Source organism: Carassius gibelio, chromosome A3 (genome assembly GCF_023724105.1).
Source record: "Carassius gibelio isolate Cgi1373 ecotype wild population from Czech Republic chromosome A3, carGib1.2-hapl.c, whole genome shotgun sequence".
Lineage (NCBI taxonomy): Eukaryota > Metazoa > Chordata > Actinopteri > Cypriniformes > Cyprinidae > Carassius > Carassius gibelio.
In genome coordinates, this window is record NC_068373.1 from 9,634,180 (window position 1) to 9,650,424 (window position 16,245).

Here is a 16,245-nt window from a genome sequence, read left to right on the forward strand (position 1 = left end):
ACTTTGGATGTTTAAATATTTTCTCATAGCCTTGCACTGTTTAAGTAATGGAGATTTTTCAGCTGTGTGTTAAAAGCAGGGCGATGGTCTGGTCTTCACACATGAGAGATCCAACATAGTTATTGTGGAAATGGGATAACAGAGGCTGTTTATATGTACTTGAATTGCGCTTGATTGTTTTATTTTTACTTCTAAAATGTTTGATAAACAAATGTAAAGTAATTTATACATGTTTAAATTAACGGTTGGAAACTTTAGTCACCTCACAATCCGATTCTGGGAGTCACGATCCGATTTTTTATCTACTTTTTTTCCACCTTATTAATTAATTAGATTACTGACTTGAGAATCTTAAAATCCTTACATTTACATATCCCTACATAAGCTATTAAGTACTTGAAAAAATAATTTCAAATTAAAATTTTTTTTTAAAAGCTTTATTTACATTTTTATCAATTTTAACTACTATAACTTCAAAACATAACTAGGTAACATTAATGATACAATATTCATTTATCTGTCTAATCATGTATTAAAGTATAATAATTATGTCTACCAAGCTCTGATAATGCATGGAATATAATATTAACAGATTATCCTAATGTTAATAAAACAATAGGCCTATAGCTTTAGAAGCACTGATGTGTCTGTCACTTTAATGGTATGGTTCAGACTAAAATAAAATGAGTCATAATTTACCCAGGTTGTTCTAAACCTGCATAAAGTTTTTTCTTCTGTTGAACACAAAAGAAGATAGTTTGAAGAATGTGTCTCAACTAAACAGCTTACAGTTGTAACTTTCATATTAAGGTTAAAAAAAAAAGTCATTGGGGACAAGAAACTGTTTGGTTACCAACATTATTTAAAGTATTTTCTTTTTTTTTTTTTTGTTCAACAGCAGAAAGAAATTATTACAGGTTTATTTTAGAACAACTTGTGGGTGTAAATAATGCCAAAATTAGTATTTTGGGGTGAACTGTCCCTTTAGGTCACCGTGAACAACTGAAATGCCTCTCTGCAAACTGTGTGTTCATTATTAGTTACTGGACAGATACGTTGACAAGTTTATCCAAGTCTTGACTGGAAACAAAACATCTAATTCTTGCAATGTTTTTTAAATGATAGTATGCTGATTTAGTTACTGCTTTGACATGACTACTGAAACTAAGGTCTGTCTCCAGAATCACACCAAGATTCCTGACTTGATTTTTAGTTGTTTGACCCCTAGAGTCAAGGTATGCATTCACCTTGAACACTTCATCTTTGTTTCCAAACTGACTTCAGTTTTTTTCTTGTTTAACTGAAGAAACTTCTGGCACATCCAACTATTAATACATTTACTCAGTTCCTATAAGGGAATATTTTATTTGATTTAACTGCTGTAAAATGTATTCAGTATTTTAAAGTTTAAAAATCTTTCACCAAAAGAAAAATAGAATAGCTTAGAGTTGATTTTTTAAATAAAATTTTTACTACTAGCATTTTCAGTTTTCTTAGTAAATTTTTAATTAACCTATAGAGTTTGCTCAAGTCTACACATTACATCTGACGAGTAAAAAAAAAAAAAAATTAATAAAGAACCATAGTATCTATCTAATAACAACTTGTCTCATTTCCAGTAACTAGATAAACGTACTGTTAACAAATGAAAATGTACTAACCAGTGACCCTAAAAAAATTATACCGACATTAGACTGCCTAGTAAATAAAAAAAGCAAAAATATAAAAATAATAGATAGGCTACTCATTAAAAGAATAAATGTTAACACGCCTTGCCATAGACGGAGAAGTGGGTGGGCGCGAGCGCGTAGAGCGTGCACGCGCCAAGCCAAGCCAGTACGTACATGTGTCGCAGATTTTAAAACTCAGAAAGAGCTGCAACAGCAGCAGACCTGAAGCTGCACCAAGAGGACCAGAGGGCTTAAATCCTAAAAAAGAAAAGATCACTCCAAGAGTGTGCGCAGTATAGTTAAGTGATATTTCATCACCTGAAGAGAAATAAAGATTAGAAACTCTGTTTGCTGCACTGGATGATCTCATGAACATGGAGCTGTCATCAATAGGAGAGCAAGTGTTTGCTGTGGAGTCAATCACGAAGAAGAGGATAAGAAAGGTAAGGACTTTGCTGGTGCGTATAAAAATGCACATCGGTCAGTTTTTAAAGCATTGTATTCTGCACGCGTTGTTTACTTTCCTTTGAAGGCATTAATACAACCAAAGTCTGCACAGTTTTCTTCTGTTGCCAGTTCAGGAATCACTCATGAGTGAATAACACCTAAGCTTGTGTAACATTTCGGAACTTTTTCGTCGCATGACAATTCGTGTGCAAAATACTGCGACAACTTGTATGTTATTGTCTAAAGTTAGTGAATTCTAGCAAGGCTCGCGCTTGAATTGCAAGCTCTATAGATGGAGGGGGGCGTGTGAGAACAGCGCGCATGTCAACATCATTGCTTCTGATGCGCGTCGCGCTGGGAAAATATCCGCGTTTAGCGGCTACGCAGTTTATTTGTAGGCGCGCATGGGCCAAGGGGTGATGCGTGAAACATCCGCGCAGTCGTCAAAAATAATCGGACTAGTTTAGACTAACGACAGAATAAACAAGATTAAAGATGTTTGCATAGAGATAAATAAAATAGGTCATGTTTATTAATAGAGCACGCAAGAAGTAGCCCATCTCACCGGTAGGTGTTAATTTATTTATTATTTTGTGTGTGGTATATAGCCAGATGTTGTAACGTACAGTAATAGCCAGTGATTATGATGACTAACGCTGCATGTGCACGCGGCTTTCATTTCGAACGCTCGAGCGTGATGGGAGGAAAGACCATCGCAGCTTCACGTTGCACAAAATGAGTTGTTTACGCATTTCTATTGCCCCACCTATTTCCATCCCATGCATGTTCCTGAAACTCAATATTTTTTGGATAAAAAAAAAAAAAAATGTAATTCACGTGCTCGCCCCTGTATGACATCACGCACCGTAACATTCTCGAGCGCAGCGCCGCTCTCATCCTGCATAATCTTTCACGTCGAGAGACTACTGCGTGTTGACATCTTAAAGTGAAAGGCATGCTTTTTCAAAATCTGTGGCATGTTTGTATCCAGGATTGGTTAATAAAAGAATTGTGACGCATATCCCCCCTCAGCCCTCGCAACTTTAAAAGTGAAAGTGACTTCTTTTATTCTTTTTTTCTCATTTCAGGGAAATGTGGAATATCTGCTAAAGTGGCAAGGGTGGGCACCTAAGTAAGTTCTCATATAAGACTGAAAAAGCATACAGTCGTTTTATTAAGACAAAACACAACCTACAACTACGACACAATATGTGGGTGAATCTGTCAAAAACATGTCAAAGTCAAATGTCCCCAGCCCCCAATAAAGATTATGTAAAACATGAGAAAAATAGATACCGGATAAAACACAGCATCATATTATTCCTTTCTTTTCATCACAAGATAATACACTGTTATCCTCTGTTAAAATAATAATGAATACATTGACATTGCAGTTTATTGGTTTTCAAACAAATAGTAGCCCTGATATTTGAAGATCATTATAAGATGAAAATGACTCTTTTCGCCATGTGTTACTCCATTGATCTGTTTGGGACTGTCTGTGTGACTGTCAGGTACAGCACTTGGGAACCCGAGGACAATATACTGGACCCCCGTCTTGTCCTCGCCTATGAAGAAAAGTAAGTCGCACTCTGATGAGGAGATGAATGTGCTGGAGGCAACGGGATGTTCTTTCCTTGCCATCTCCCCATTCCTTTGCATATCTCTCTCTTTCTAACAGAGAGGAGAAGGAAAGAGCTCTGGCTTATAAGAGGAAAGGCTTGAGACCTCGTCGAGTCATTCTGCGGGTATGAGTTATCTCTTTACTATTTTGATGTCCAGTAGCAGTTCTTATGTAATTTAAGTAATTCTGATCTGTTATTTCCCCTTAAACAATATTTGAAGCCTCATCCAACTGTTGTCATTTCTATGCAGCTTCTGTAACAACAAGTACCAAAGGTTTTATATCGATTCATATATCCAACAATCTGATACGCATAATAAAAGTGATCTGATGTACCGAAGTGTCCCAGGATCTGAACTTAGATTCATTGTCCAAATTTGGCACAGGATCCAAAGGGGACTATACTTGACTTTTTCTTTCGGATATGGTTCAAAATAGTTTTCTGTAAGTGCACCAAAGGAGCCATCTAGATTGCAAGATAATGTATCTCAGCAGTTGTGAAGAAACTTCAGTATTTCAGAAAGAACAATCTAGTCTAACGATTATTTGCAACATCTGATAAACACTGCATAATCTCAACTTTCTGACAGAGCATCTACCCAATGGACCTACGAAGTAAACACAAGGTTCCAGATAAACCTATACCGAGAATCCGCCTGTCACTCACCCGCTCCATGGGGACGGAAATCGACCAGAATGGGCGACACTACCGTCCCATAGAGAAATACAAGAACAGGCAGTGCAGGTCCAAGCTCTTGAGTGACATCAAACTATCCCAGCATTCACCTCCTGCAAAAGACTCAGAGAAAGAATGGGATGGAGACGATGAAGATGAGCAGAAGAAAAAAGTGAATATGATGATTGAAAACGAAGAGAAAACAACAGAAGTGCACCAGGACATTCCAAGTAGTAGGTGTTGTGTGGCATCAATATGATAACTGTATGCTAAGATACTCTGCAATGACCTTATATTCAGGGGTCATGAGGGCCATTTGGTAAAATGTTGCCAGATATTTCTGAATCACAGTGACAAGTGGCTAACACATGTTTAATGTGATTGAGAAATACTCCAAACTGCCCCCAAAATGACAATGGAATGCCATTCTAAACTTGTAAGATACTCTGTCCTCTGCAAAACACAACAGGTTTCTGTCTTTTTCTGTCAGGTCAAGAGACAATGGACGGGTACAGCTCTTCGGCAGAACATGAAGCCGTTATCATCATCAAGGAAACTGAGAACTGCTCTTCCATACATGCTGAGAAGCCAAGCGAGGATTCAAGTCAAGTTTTAGGAGCAACAGAAACCAGTCCAATCTCAAACACACAAGAGAACGAGCCAGTCACAAACACTACAGGAGGTGAGGACTCCATACGGGTATCACATGACACAACAAACACTGACCATTCACTTCACAACAGCACAGAGTCAGGAGCCAAGCAAGGTGTGCTGGACAAAGTACAGAACAGACCTTCGGTTATCGAGGTACATTCGAGCACTAAATGTAGACAGGAAGAGGTAAGAGAAAGGGATGAGGTAGACCGTTCGGAGGCCAAAGAAAAGGAAGGAATGGATGGTGATATTACAGCAGAACACACGTTATTACAGGTCCCAACTGACCAATCACAGACTCCCTCCACCACCACAGTGCATCCTGGGAAAGTCACTGTGACTCAGGTGACGATAAATTCCTTGACCGTCACCTTTAAAGAGGCCATGAGTGCAGAAGGCTTTTTCGGTGACGATGAGCTTGAGATATAAGTTGACAAAGGAACCCAAGAACATACAATAGATTTATGTACAATTAGTCAGGAACAAGTGAATAATACCGTTTGTAGTAGTGAAGCAGATATTGTCTAAACAAGGTTAAGACGAGTTTATCCTTGTGTCATTGTGGTAAAATAACCTTTGAAGGACAACATTTCTGATTATACTCAGTGATGCTGTATGCAAAGACTTTAAGCATGTAAAGCGAATCTTTGTATCTGTACCACTACCTTTCCATCAGCAGCAGTCATTGACATGACATAATGAGAGGAAACTGTTTTTCAGTTCCGACTTGAAGACAAAACACTGTTACATCACCTCTTTTGTCCTGTAAACAACCAGGTGGGAAAATGAAAGGCCACCTGGCTTTGTCTCCATGTCTCCACCTGAGCTGTCTACACTCTGTTTGGATGCCTTTGTGCATTTTTAAAGAGACAGTATTGGTTTGCATTCACAACTGTTACAGTGGATGCTTTCGTAGGGGTAGATCCTGTTCATCTGAACACATGTGCTTTAGGTGTGCTTTTAGCATGGCAGAAATCAAAGCCAAAGCCTAAACTACATGTTTTGGTCGTAGTGCTAGTTGAACATGGCTTGTAAGCTCTGTTGTTGGTCTCAAGTGACAATTACACTTTCTTTTGCTTGTATTTACAGCAAATAAATGTACAAATAAAGTTGTGATTTTAAGTCATTTTGGAGTAATACTTTTTTGTGTGCAAGTCCATTTGTGCCTCAGAGTAAAATACGTAATGAAATCTAGTGATTTTGCAATTGTAACTTAATTCCCTGCAATTGCGACTGTAAAGGTACCAACTGCAAGACAGTTGCATTGAAATAACCATATAGTGAGTTACAGTTAAAACTATGAGATATTAAGTCATATTTACAAGAAAGTTGCAATTGAAGGAGATGGTACAATAGCAGGATAAAAAGTCACATGAAAACATTTGCAAGAGCGAGATTCACATTGTGAGACAAAGTCACACTGTGAGTTATGAATTTGCAATTACAAGAAACGGTCACAATTCTGAGACATTTAGCAGCTTTTTGTTCCTTTTTTACTGCGAGGCAGATTACTTGAAATGTATTTAATGAAGTCTTCCAGAGAGCAGAGAGCAGTCGTGCCGTCGGCCAGTCATTGTCGCAAAATAAACCCAGGAGGAATATCTCAAGATGATATTCTCTAGTCAATCAGACCAGGTTAAACGTTCTTAACTACTAGTCAAAAATTATGAAGTATAATAAGCTTTCAGTACCAAGTCATATTTGCTGACCCTAATGCTGATTCTTAAATACTTAGGGAAAGCCACACCTTCACCTTCAGGAGCAACAGTTTCTTCAGCATCGGTCTACATGTCAACTGGCAATGACAGCCGGCAGATGAGTCAACTATGACCAGCTTAACAGCCCTTAACACATTTAACCAAACAAACCCAAATCCAAGAGCACCGCCTTTCTGCCAAACAGAGATTAAAGCAGAGAGGCAAATGGTTAAAAAAAGCAATCTTCAAATGATCCTCAAAAATAAATGACCAATAAATGTATCACTTCATTTTATTAAAAAAGAAAAAAGTATGAAGTCCACAGTTTGTGTTTCCTTTGTACAGTACAAAATATTCAAATAAAACTCCCAAAGTTCAGAGCAAAGAAAGTTCTGGAAGTGGAGGAAAATCAGTGGTACTGAAGGACGAAAACGGTGAAATCAGTGGCTCTCCTCTTCTCCATTTCACTGCGTCATACAGTTCATGTGTGAAACGCTGCCCAACATGATTTTGAGCAGATGAACTCTAGCACCACATCCAACACACACACACACACATATATATATACATACACATATATATGTATATATACACACACACACACACATCCAACCAGTACAGACATCTCCACTATCCATCTTATAAAGAGTGCACAAACATTCTGAGGGTGGGTGTGTGCATCTGCAAACTTGTCTTGTTGCAAAAGAAGTGATGTCCAATGGAATTTCCAATGGGCAGTGGAGCGCACACCAAAACCTGATCCCCCAACACTGTAATTTATATTATACTCAATAACCTAAATCTCCAGCTTCAGTAATGGAATAGCTCCTCATTTTAATAGGTATTAACAAAAATATATTCTATGTGAATTGTAGCAGTCTCTGGGAACACACATGAACAAAATTCATCATGACGACAAAATGAAAGCTAGAATAAATAAAATGCAAAACTCAAAATTTACAAGGAAGATATGCATGACGTTCAGATAATTATAATAATATATGCATCACAATGTTTGAAATGTTCCATATGACTCTGTGAATACACATAACAGAGACTGGTACATGGTGAAACAATATATAAAAAAGTCCTTAATCATTTGCGCTTTAATTTTATACCACTTTTAAAATCTTAAAAAATATTTCTTGAAAAAGGAAAAGTTCTCCCCTGGACCTGACATAAAAAATATTACTTGTGGTTTGTTCTCTGAGGCTGAGAAACTATCCTCTCTTTGTACACAACTGGCAAAAGAAAAAAAAGAAATCCCCCCATGCTTATTTGCTATCTCTCTAGGCTGGTCCATTTTAAAGCATTTATGATGAAAAACACTAAGTTCTTCCTTATAGTATAAAAAAGCTAACACTGTCTCTGATGGGGCTTTGCAAATTTTGTGATGATTATATGATGTCTAAAGGGTTTTCATGTTAATGCCAAGATCCTGGCCACTAGGGGGCAGCATATCATTAGCTCCAGGTCCGTGGAGTCCTGCCAAGCCACTGAGCTGAGAAAGCATGGCGTTCTGATCTGCACCAAATCCACTTGGGTCCTTAAAGTTGTGCTGTGGCTGTTGGGGAGGTGGAGGAGGAGGAGCCATGCCTGAGTGATGCTGCTGAAGGTGGTTGGGATGCGGAGAACCCGTTTGGGTCTGAGTTGAGATGTGGTGGGGCGAGGGCGGTGGTTGCGGTTGCAGGCGTGGGGACGGACTTGAGTGAGGTGGTTGGGACTGGGGTCGTGGGGAGGGCTGAGGCGAACAGACTTGGTTGCTGAGGGAGGATGGGAGTTGTTGGCCCTGCAAGTGGGGTGACTGAGACATCTGATGCTGCTGCTGTGGGCTCATGGGGTTGTTCTGCTGTGCCGGCGAGGTGCCACTGTGATGTTGCTGCTGTTGAAGCAGACGCTGATGTAAAGCCTGTTGTAATAATGTCTGTGATGTCTGTAGACTGGGACCTCCTTGTGTGTGCTGCGGACCTCCTCCGTGCCCCATATCAGGACCTTGTGATGCTGCCTTCTGCTGCTGTTGCATCTGTAGATGGTGTTGCTGTGCAAGCCTCTGTTGCAAGACAGCTGCAGCTTGCTGTTGTGCAGGGTTACCCGAAAAACTCTGCTGCTGGCCAGGTTGCACACCTTGTAGTGGTTGACCTCCTGGCGGGACTTGCATGTTACCCTGCTGACCCACATAACCTTGCTGCTGTTGGAATGCTGCGTGATTACTCATTTGTTGCTGCTGCTGCTGCTGCTGCTGTTGTTGTTGTTGCTGCTGCTGAAACTGGAGTTGCTGTTGCCTTCTCATGACCAGTTCTCTGAACTGTGGATTCATGTTGGTCATGTTTGGAGCCCCCTGACCCTGAATTCCTTGCTGTTGTTGCTGCTGCTGCTGTTGTTGTTGTTGTTGTTGTTGCTGTTGCTGCTGCAAGGCAGCTACTTGCTGTTGCTGCAGTAGCGGCCGTTGTTGCATTTGCTGCTGCTTTTGGAGTTGAGAAAGTTGAGTCTGCATGTTAACACCCTGTCCAAGGTGCATGCCAGGCTGAGGCACCCCAGTATTGACACTCACTGGCTGGCCTCCCATTGGTCCTGGCCCACCCTGTGGTACAGCAGGGCCACCTGTGCCTCCTTTATACTTGTGAACCCGCTGCTTGATAAATGCTGCCATTAGTTGTGGGTTAGATCGAAGAATGTTGAGGACTTGCTGCTGCTGTAGAGGAGAACTTGGAGATCGTAGGGTCTGCAAAAGATCCTGCAGGGCTCCCTGAGGCAGATTCCCAGCTGCTGCCCCACTTACTACACCACTCTGCAGACCAGCCTGCACCATACTCATCAATGCATTTCGATTCGGCATTTGGGGTGCCTGCCGTTGTTGCATTTGTTGTGGTTGTTGCTGCTGCTGCTGCGGAGGAGGAGGAGGGGGCTGCATTGCAACCATTCCCGGTTGAGCCATCATGCCAGGTCTCTGCTGGGTTGGCATACCCTGTCCTTGCCACTGTTGCTGCTGAGGCTGAAGTTGTGGGTTTATTCTTGGCTGCTGTAGATGCATTTGTTGTGGCATCTGGCCTTGCACACCTACCTGTTGAGGCTGCTGCATGGGCCCAACTCCCGCCATCATTCCCTGAGATCCTTGCTGCTGTTCCATCTGCACTCTGTTCACTGATGTTTGTGCCTGCGAGGCTATTCCTGGTTGCCCTACCATGCCAATCCCAGGATGGGATACTCCCATCTGTCCCTGTGGCTGCTGATGATGCTGCGGCATCATGCCAGCTTGCACAGCCTGCCGTTGTAGCATCTGAACCTGTGCCATCTTTCGCTGTGCATCAGCCACTTGCTGGATCTTCATGGCTATCTCCACAGCTGCAGCGGGAGGCCCTGAAGGTTGCTGTTGCTGGGACATAGGTGCTGTGCCTGGGTTGCTAGGGAGCTGCGGAGGAGTTGCGGGACCAAGGCCTGGCTTACCCTGCGACTGTGGATTTGGGGAGAGACCAGTGGAATGGGGACCATACTGATTGTGTGGATGTGGAAGTTGTCCCACAGTTTGCTGAGGAACCATTTGTTGTTGCGGTGAGGTCATCATCCCACCTGCACCTGGCATCTGCTGAAACTGGTGGTGTACTGGATGCTGAGGAGGCTGCTGGGAAGCTCCAGCTGGGACTCCACCCACACCGGGCTGGGGCAGAGATGCAAGGTTGGGTGTTAGCTGTGTGGGTGTCTGAGGCGTTGCAGGTTGAGTACCAACTGACGTAGGTGTGCTAGGACCTGTGGCTCCATTGTTGCAGGGTGATGGAGGACCTCCTGGAGGCCCACCTCCACAAGGTGGTGGCTGGCCTGCTCGCTGCATGGTGGCCATACGTCTACGCAGCATTTGCGCTTGTTGAAGCCTGTGTTGCAGCTGCTGTTGACGAAGCTTGTGCTTGATGTTGAGACAGAAGGGCACAGGACACTTGTTTTCCTGGCAGTGCTTGGCATGATAGCAACAAAGCGCAATGAGTTGCTTGCAGATGGGACAGCCACCATTGGTTTTGCGTTTGCAGCCCTTGGTGTGTTGCACTACTCTCTTCATCTTCTGGCAAGATGGCAAAGAGCAATTAGCATTACGGCACTGGCATGCATGCACCAGTGACTGGATGCAGCGTTGGATGCTGAGACGACGCGAGTCACCAGGGTTCTGAGTGGAGGCTGCAGACTGGTTGTTGCTCTCGTCATCAAGACCCAGTCCAAGTTTCTCCATCTTGTGCTCATGGCCCTTAATGTTGTAGCAAGTGATGCAAAGATCATAATCCTACAAAAGAAGAGAGAAGGGAACATTTCAAAAGTTGCTCAGTCTTTTGATCTAAAATACATGTACCCCAATTTTTAGAAACCCTCTTCAAAGACATACAAACCAGCATACATGGCATTTCTTACCTCACAAACAGTGCAGTGAAAGCGTGTCTCAACGTGGTGCTTGCATTCATTGCACGTGTAGACAAAGCGGTCCTGGCTCTGGTTGTGCAGTTCTACAAGCATACACATGGAGCTCCATTTGGCACGCCTCAGCGAGCTGAATTCAAGGTGCTTGTCTCGTGCAAGCGTTAGGAAAGCATCTCGTCCGTCCATCAGATCGCAGGCCATCAGGGGGTCAGCGTCCAAAATGGGTGGAAGGGAATTGGCAGAAGGGCCAGCGATGAGACGGATAACAAAGAAAACCTTGAAATTAAGTAGAGTGTTGACATTTGTGAGTTCAGTCCAAATGTGTAATTGACAAATGGTTCAAATGTTTTTGGGAGCTACATACCTCTTTGTGTTTCTCCATTGAAGCATAGAGCTTCTGGGATAGATCATTGGAGACATTTGGCATTCCCGGTTTCTTTTTATTGGCCCGGCTCAAGCTGCTCTTGTTCTTGCTAGTCTTCTTGCTGTTCTTTTTTTTAGCATTCTTGCTGTCACCACTGGTAGCCTAGACAGTCAATGAAACAATATTAAGCATTAAGTTATAATAATTATGTTTTAAGAATACATAATAAAGCAGCTGCACTAGAATTAATTTTGCCTTCAAGTCAAATACAAAAAAAGGACAGTAGCGGTCTAAAAACCCAGCTACTGAAGTGTTCAGTTTCTCTTGAAGTACTTTTTAAAGTTAAGAAATCTAGTTTATTGAATTTTTATTGATCTATTCCTTTGGCACTAGAGTATATTTTCACCCAGTACAAAATGGTTACAAATCTGTGTTAATCACTCACATCAATGCTTTCACTAGAGGTGTTGTTTTCCTCTCGCTTCCGTTCTTCCTCCTCCTGTTCCAGCTCTTTAATGCTCTCTTCCAACACATTAGGCCAAAAATCACCCTCAAAATATGGGAGCTCCTTCGCACTGGTCAGACGATCCTCTGTTGCCTGCTTAAAAATGTCCTGGGCAAGGGGAAACATGCAATAGTTAGTGAAGGACTTCAAATAGATGGCACATTGCTGTCAACGAGCCAAACAAGGGAAACGACTATATTGCAGTATGCTGACTCAAGTCTAAACTTTTATTATTGTCAGCCAGAAGTACAGCTGTAGCAGTACCTTGTAGTCATGTACAATTCTTTCAGCTACTGCTTTGTCAAGCATCTTCTTGTACCATTCTTGTAAGCGTTTTGGTTTGGGAATCTTCTGATCCGATGGGTGGCAATGGAAGATATAGTCATCGCCTTCGCTCGGTGGACAAGCCCAGATGTGGCCAGTGACAAACCCCATTTTTTTAGCATATTCCATGTATCCAATCAGGATCTCATGATAGACTCCAGTTCTCAGGTGACGGGGTTGGAAAAAGTGCACGCTGTCAAGGTAGGAGATGTACACGCGTCTACATGGAGAGAAAATGACAGAGGATATCGCTACGTTACTTTTGTTTCTTAGACCCCTATGCAATGTCATCCACATGCGCGTGGAGGAAGATTCGGTGATGTATGACTGCATGGTCTTTGTTATTTTTAACCTTTGATTGGGAGGAGGGCAGTCGGAGCCATATTCTTGCACATGCATTCCAAAGAAGCAGACATCTGTCCCATCAATATCTTCAAACGCAAACAGAGCTTTTGTCCTGTACGGGAATGACTCTGACATTTCACCGCTATCAACAAACCTGTAAAAGAAAGACTATTAATTCTTTAAAAAATTTTCATGGTGTCCATTAAAATTCTTGTATTTCAAAAAGACAAAATTGAATTTTTAATTAAGCAAGCATGAATATTTATTTTTTTACAATTACAGATTCAAAGAACCAATTAATTAATCCACTTTTCAATACCGGAGTTTGTGTAATATATTGATCCAATGTTGTTTTCTCATCCTCCTAGAGGCCTTTCAGAGGCCTTTCAAAGTCAAAACACCTTGATGTCATTCATTTTCAATGGCTATTAACACAGCAGTGACTGATGGTGATACAATGCAGTCATGTACAAAGTTTAGAACAATTTTACTTTATGCAAATGATCAACAAAGCAATGAAATTGAAAAAGACATTTCCAAAGAGCAACAGTGATGGGTGAGCGTCTCCTCTGAAATACTGTAGTTGAGTGCAAGCAAGATCAAGATGTTATTGTTTGCTGAGAGTAATTCATCTGCCCACACACATCGACATCATAATAAAAATATATGGCAAAGCATGGACATTCCAAAATAGTTTGATTCATGCATTGATAATCGGTGTTGCTGTTCATGATAATCATTCATGTTCATTTGATCAATTATATAGTGCTGCAATTTCCTTAGACATACTTTCCCCTCAAAATAATTTCTTGCTTGACAATATATAACATATTAATTTTATTGTTTATGATGAGAAGCTATGAAAGGCCACCAATAACATTAAAAGACAAACAGTTTTATTATTGTTAACTAAAACAAGTTAAATCTGTTGTTTTACCAGTTGAAATAAGGCTGAAAATGTAAAAACAAATATTAGATGAAAAACAAACTTCAAAACAAATGAAAGTTAAATGTTGCCCTGACAACTAAAATAACTAAATGACTAAAACTTGAAATAAAACTATATAGAAATATTTAAACAAACTAAAACTGAAAATAAAAGGTAATACAAAATATTATTATTATAATATCCCATAATAGTGAATAAATAATACTAAAATAACACTAGTTAGGGCATGCAGTAGTATAAACAAAAGTACTTTATGGAAAATTAAAAGAAATGAAAGCAAACAGTTCCAAAATTCACAAAACTTAAAAGGAACGACAACAATATTTCAGAATATTCAGCACTGTCCCTCACCTGGACTTCATGCCAGGTTTGACTTCCACCACTTTATCAGACACGTGAACCACACGAATGGTGACATCACCGCTTTCTGGATGATTCTGGCGCTTTAGGTACTCGTTCACTCGTGTCTCCAGGAAGCTACCAAGCTTTGTCTGAGGAAGTCCTGGAATAAAGAGAAAGAAAAGCAGGGAAGTTTAAAATGATGCAACTACTCACCGTCTCCGTTAAGATCTGCCATTAAAAATCTAAATGACTTGATTCTCATTAGCCAAGTATGAACAAAAGGGTATTTCTTTCCCAGATTTTAAAGCTCTTAACCACTTACTCTTTGCAGTGTATTTATTCTCCTTCCTTGTTGCATTGGCTTTTTTCAGACAGCCGTCACAAACAAACCTGATTGAAAGGAACACAGACTATTTGGAAATGGAGCGACATCCCCTGAATATGTGGGAACAACTTAGAAACAATTCGGAACAGTAATATTCATAAAAATGTGTAGTAACAAAGTACATCAAGTTGTCCTACTTTTTCCATGTTTATAGCACTCATCTTGTCACAACATTTGAACATTAATTAGAAGAACTGATAACTTGTTTTAAAGCTAATTTAATGCTGATATATAAAATTCACAAATCAGAGTTGTATTTAACAGGAAAAACCCGGCAAACCTATAAAATATATAAAATAAAAGATAAATGAAAAAGTATTAACTTTTGCTTCCTCAGGTAAAGCCTTACATTCACTAACGGCCTGCTGACTCCATTTTTAAGCCATGTTTTGCCAATGTATCAAATAAAGTGTGCTCAAATAAAACTAGCTCACCCCGACGGCCATATCGTCTCATTGTGCAGAGCGCATATCTGATGCATTTTTCGACCACAGTCGGCACATTCCAACAGTCTGACGAGGAAGATCAGAAAACAAAGGTCAGACGATGACAGCAAATCCACGTCTTGACTTAAACTTAACAAGCAAACTGAGATGACACATTTGGAGGGAGAAAATATCTACATACAGCTCAGGGTCGAGGGTGTCATTCTTTTTCCTTTGAAACTGATCTTTATTGATGGACCTGAGGAGAGAAAACGAGAGACGGAGAACAGGAACCCGCCCAATCGAGTGCGTCATGAGAATCACTGAACTAACGCTCCACGAAAGGAATAGCATTACGACAATAACAATGAAGAAGATGATCAAAACTAGCTTTTAGATGGCTACTCACGTTTGAGGCTGGGTTGGATCGTCCCCCAGAGATACATTCTCCCCCTGGATTTCGTTGAAACACTTCTCACAGAAGTGGTACCTGCCAGCAAGAAGCCCATATTTGGGTGAACTAGACCGTTCGCCAAGAGCACAGCCAATCACAGTGAGGGCACGCGGAAGCAGCCACCAATCAGGGCAGGGCAGGCCAGGAGACAGGCGCACAGGAGAAGGCAGGTTCGTCACCGGGAGCAGCCAATCATGAAGCAGGTTTTTTTGGGGGGCCGGGCAGATTGATTGATTGGTTGCGTGTAAATTTCGGAGCGGATGATTGGTCACATCAAAGCAGGCCAATGCAGACATCACAAGCGTTAAAAAGGAGGGAGAGAAAGGGTAGGGGGGGTGGGGAGGAGGGCAGAATGAATATTTTAACAAAGTGTGAGAAACAAAACCGTTATGAGGGACAAAGAGCTCCGTGTCGGACAGGTGGAGGGGTGGGTCAGATGTAGAAGAAGAAAATTAAACTAAAACAGAGAGCAGGAAGCTGAGGCAAAAGCACAGACGGTCACCCTTGCATCCGCTGAGCTCGAAAACAACCGTGACGCCCAGAGGAGCGAGGGACAATGGACTGAGTGAACAAACTGAAGAGAAGAGTGAGAACAGGAGCAACAGAGACCCATCATCCTTTCAGTACATTTTAAAGAGGGTCTCAAGATTCGATACTAAAACAACACGGGACAGATGAACAGTTAGTACATCCTGAAGATGGCAGCATGAATGAAGCTGATTTCAGAAACTGAAATATTGTACTCTTTGTCAGTAGTTTCTGGGTCAATCTCATGCAACCCATCCAGGTCACATTTTGCCTCCAAAATAAAGGACCACTAAAATCTGAAATTATCATCTTACAAATGTATTTCTTTAAATGCAGCATAAAGGCATCACCACATAATAATAAAAATATATAACATTATATATGGCTTCTTCCACATGGGCTTTTTAGTCGTCTTTTTTGCCTACCATGTGTTGTCATACTCTTTTGTTTTTAATATA

At 41.1% G+C, this 16,245-nt stretch overlaps 2 protein-coding genes across 21 annotated transcripts in view; one reads left to right on the top strand and one right to left on the bottom strand.

Moving 5' to 3' along the window:
* Positions 1–1,817: 1,817 nt before the first annotated feature.
* On the top strand, positions 1,818–6,197 carry LOC127945799 (chromobox protein homolog 8). The gene is made up of 6 exons (XM_052541875.1): positions 1,818–2,113; positions 3,206–3,249; positions 3,632–3,697; positions 3,799–3,865; positions 4,332–4,650; positions 4,908–6,197. Exons 1-6 carry the CDS (start codon positions 2,039–2,041, stop codon positions 5,498–5,500), a joined length of 1,164 nt encoding a protein of 387 aa, XP_052397835.1. The 5' UTR covers positions 1,818–2,038; the 3' UTR covers positions 5,501–6,197.
* Positions 6,198–7,046: 849 nt separating this feature from the next.
* Positions 7,047–16,245, bottom strand: part of LOC127945592 (histone acetyltransferase p300) — a 39,490-nt gene continuing 30,291 nt past the window's right edge. For 15 of the 20 annotated variants that reach the window (XM_052541866.1, XM_052541856.1, XM_052541857.1 and 12 more), the window contains exons 20-30: positions 15,215–15,325; positions 15,008–15,064; positions 14,815–14,892; positions 14,318–14,385; positions 14,005–14,155; positions 12,712–12,858; positions 12,300–12,579; positions 11,976–12,143; positions 11,531–11,692; positions 11,161–11,442; positions 7,047–11,035 (exon numbers count right to left, since the gene is read on the bottom strand). In XM_052541866.1, the coding sequence (XP_052397826.1) occupies positions 8,177–11,035; positions 11,161–11,442; positions 11,531–11,692; positions 11,976–12,143; positions 12,300–12,579; positions 12,712–12,858; positions 14,005–14,155; positions 14,318–14,385; positions 14,815–14,892; positions 15,008–15,064; positions 15,215–15,325 (4,363 nt within the window). In that variant the 3' untranslated portion in view covers positions 7,047–8,176. The remainder of the gene's footprint in view (positions 11,036–11,160; positions 11,443–11,530; positions 11,693–11,975; positions 12,144–12,299; positions 12,580–12,711; positions 12,859–14,004; positions 14,156–14,317; positions 14,386–14,814; positions 14,893–15,007; positions 15,065–15,214; positions 15,326–16,245) is intronic. The other 5 variants (XM_052541871.1, XM_052541874.1, XM_052541863.1 and 2 more) reach the window with 1 other exon arrangement.

Bases quoted from the DNA above. Each gene is read 5' to 3' on its own strand.
- LOC127945799 (XM_052541875.1), top strand. From the start codon at position 2,039: ATGAACATGGAGCTGTCATCAATAGGAGAGCAAGTGTTTGCTGTGGAG. The intron at 3,250-3,631 runs GTAAGTTCTCAT...TGTGACTGTCAG, and splicing joins TGGCAAGGGTGGGCACCTAA to GTACAGCACTTGGGAACCCG. The intron at 3,698-3,798 runs GTAAGTCGCACT...TCTTTCTAACAG, and splicing joins GTCCTCGCCTATGAAGAAAA to AGAGGAGAAGGAAAGAGCTC.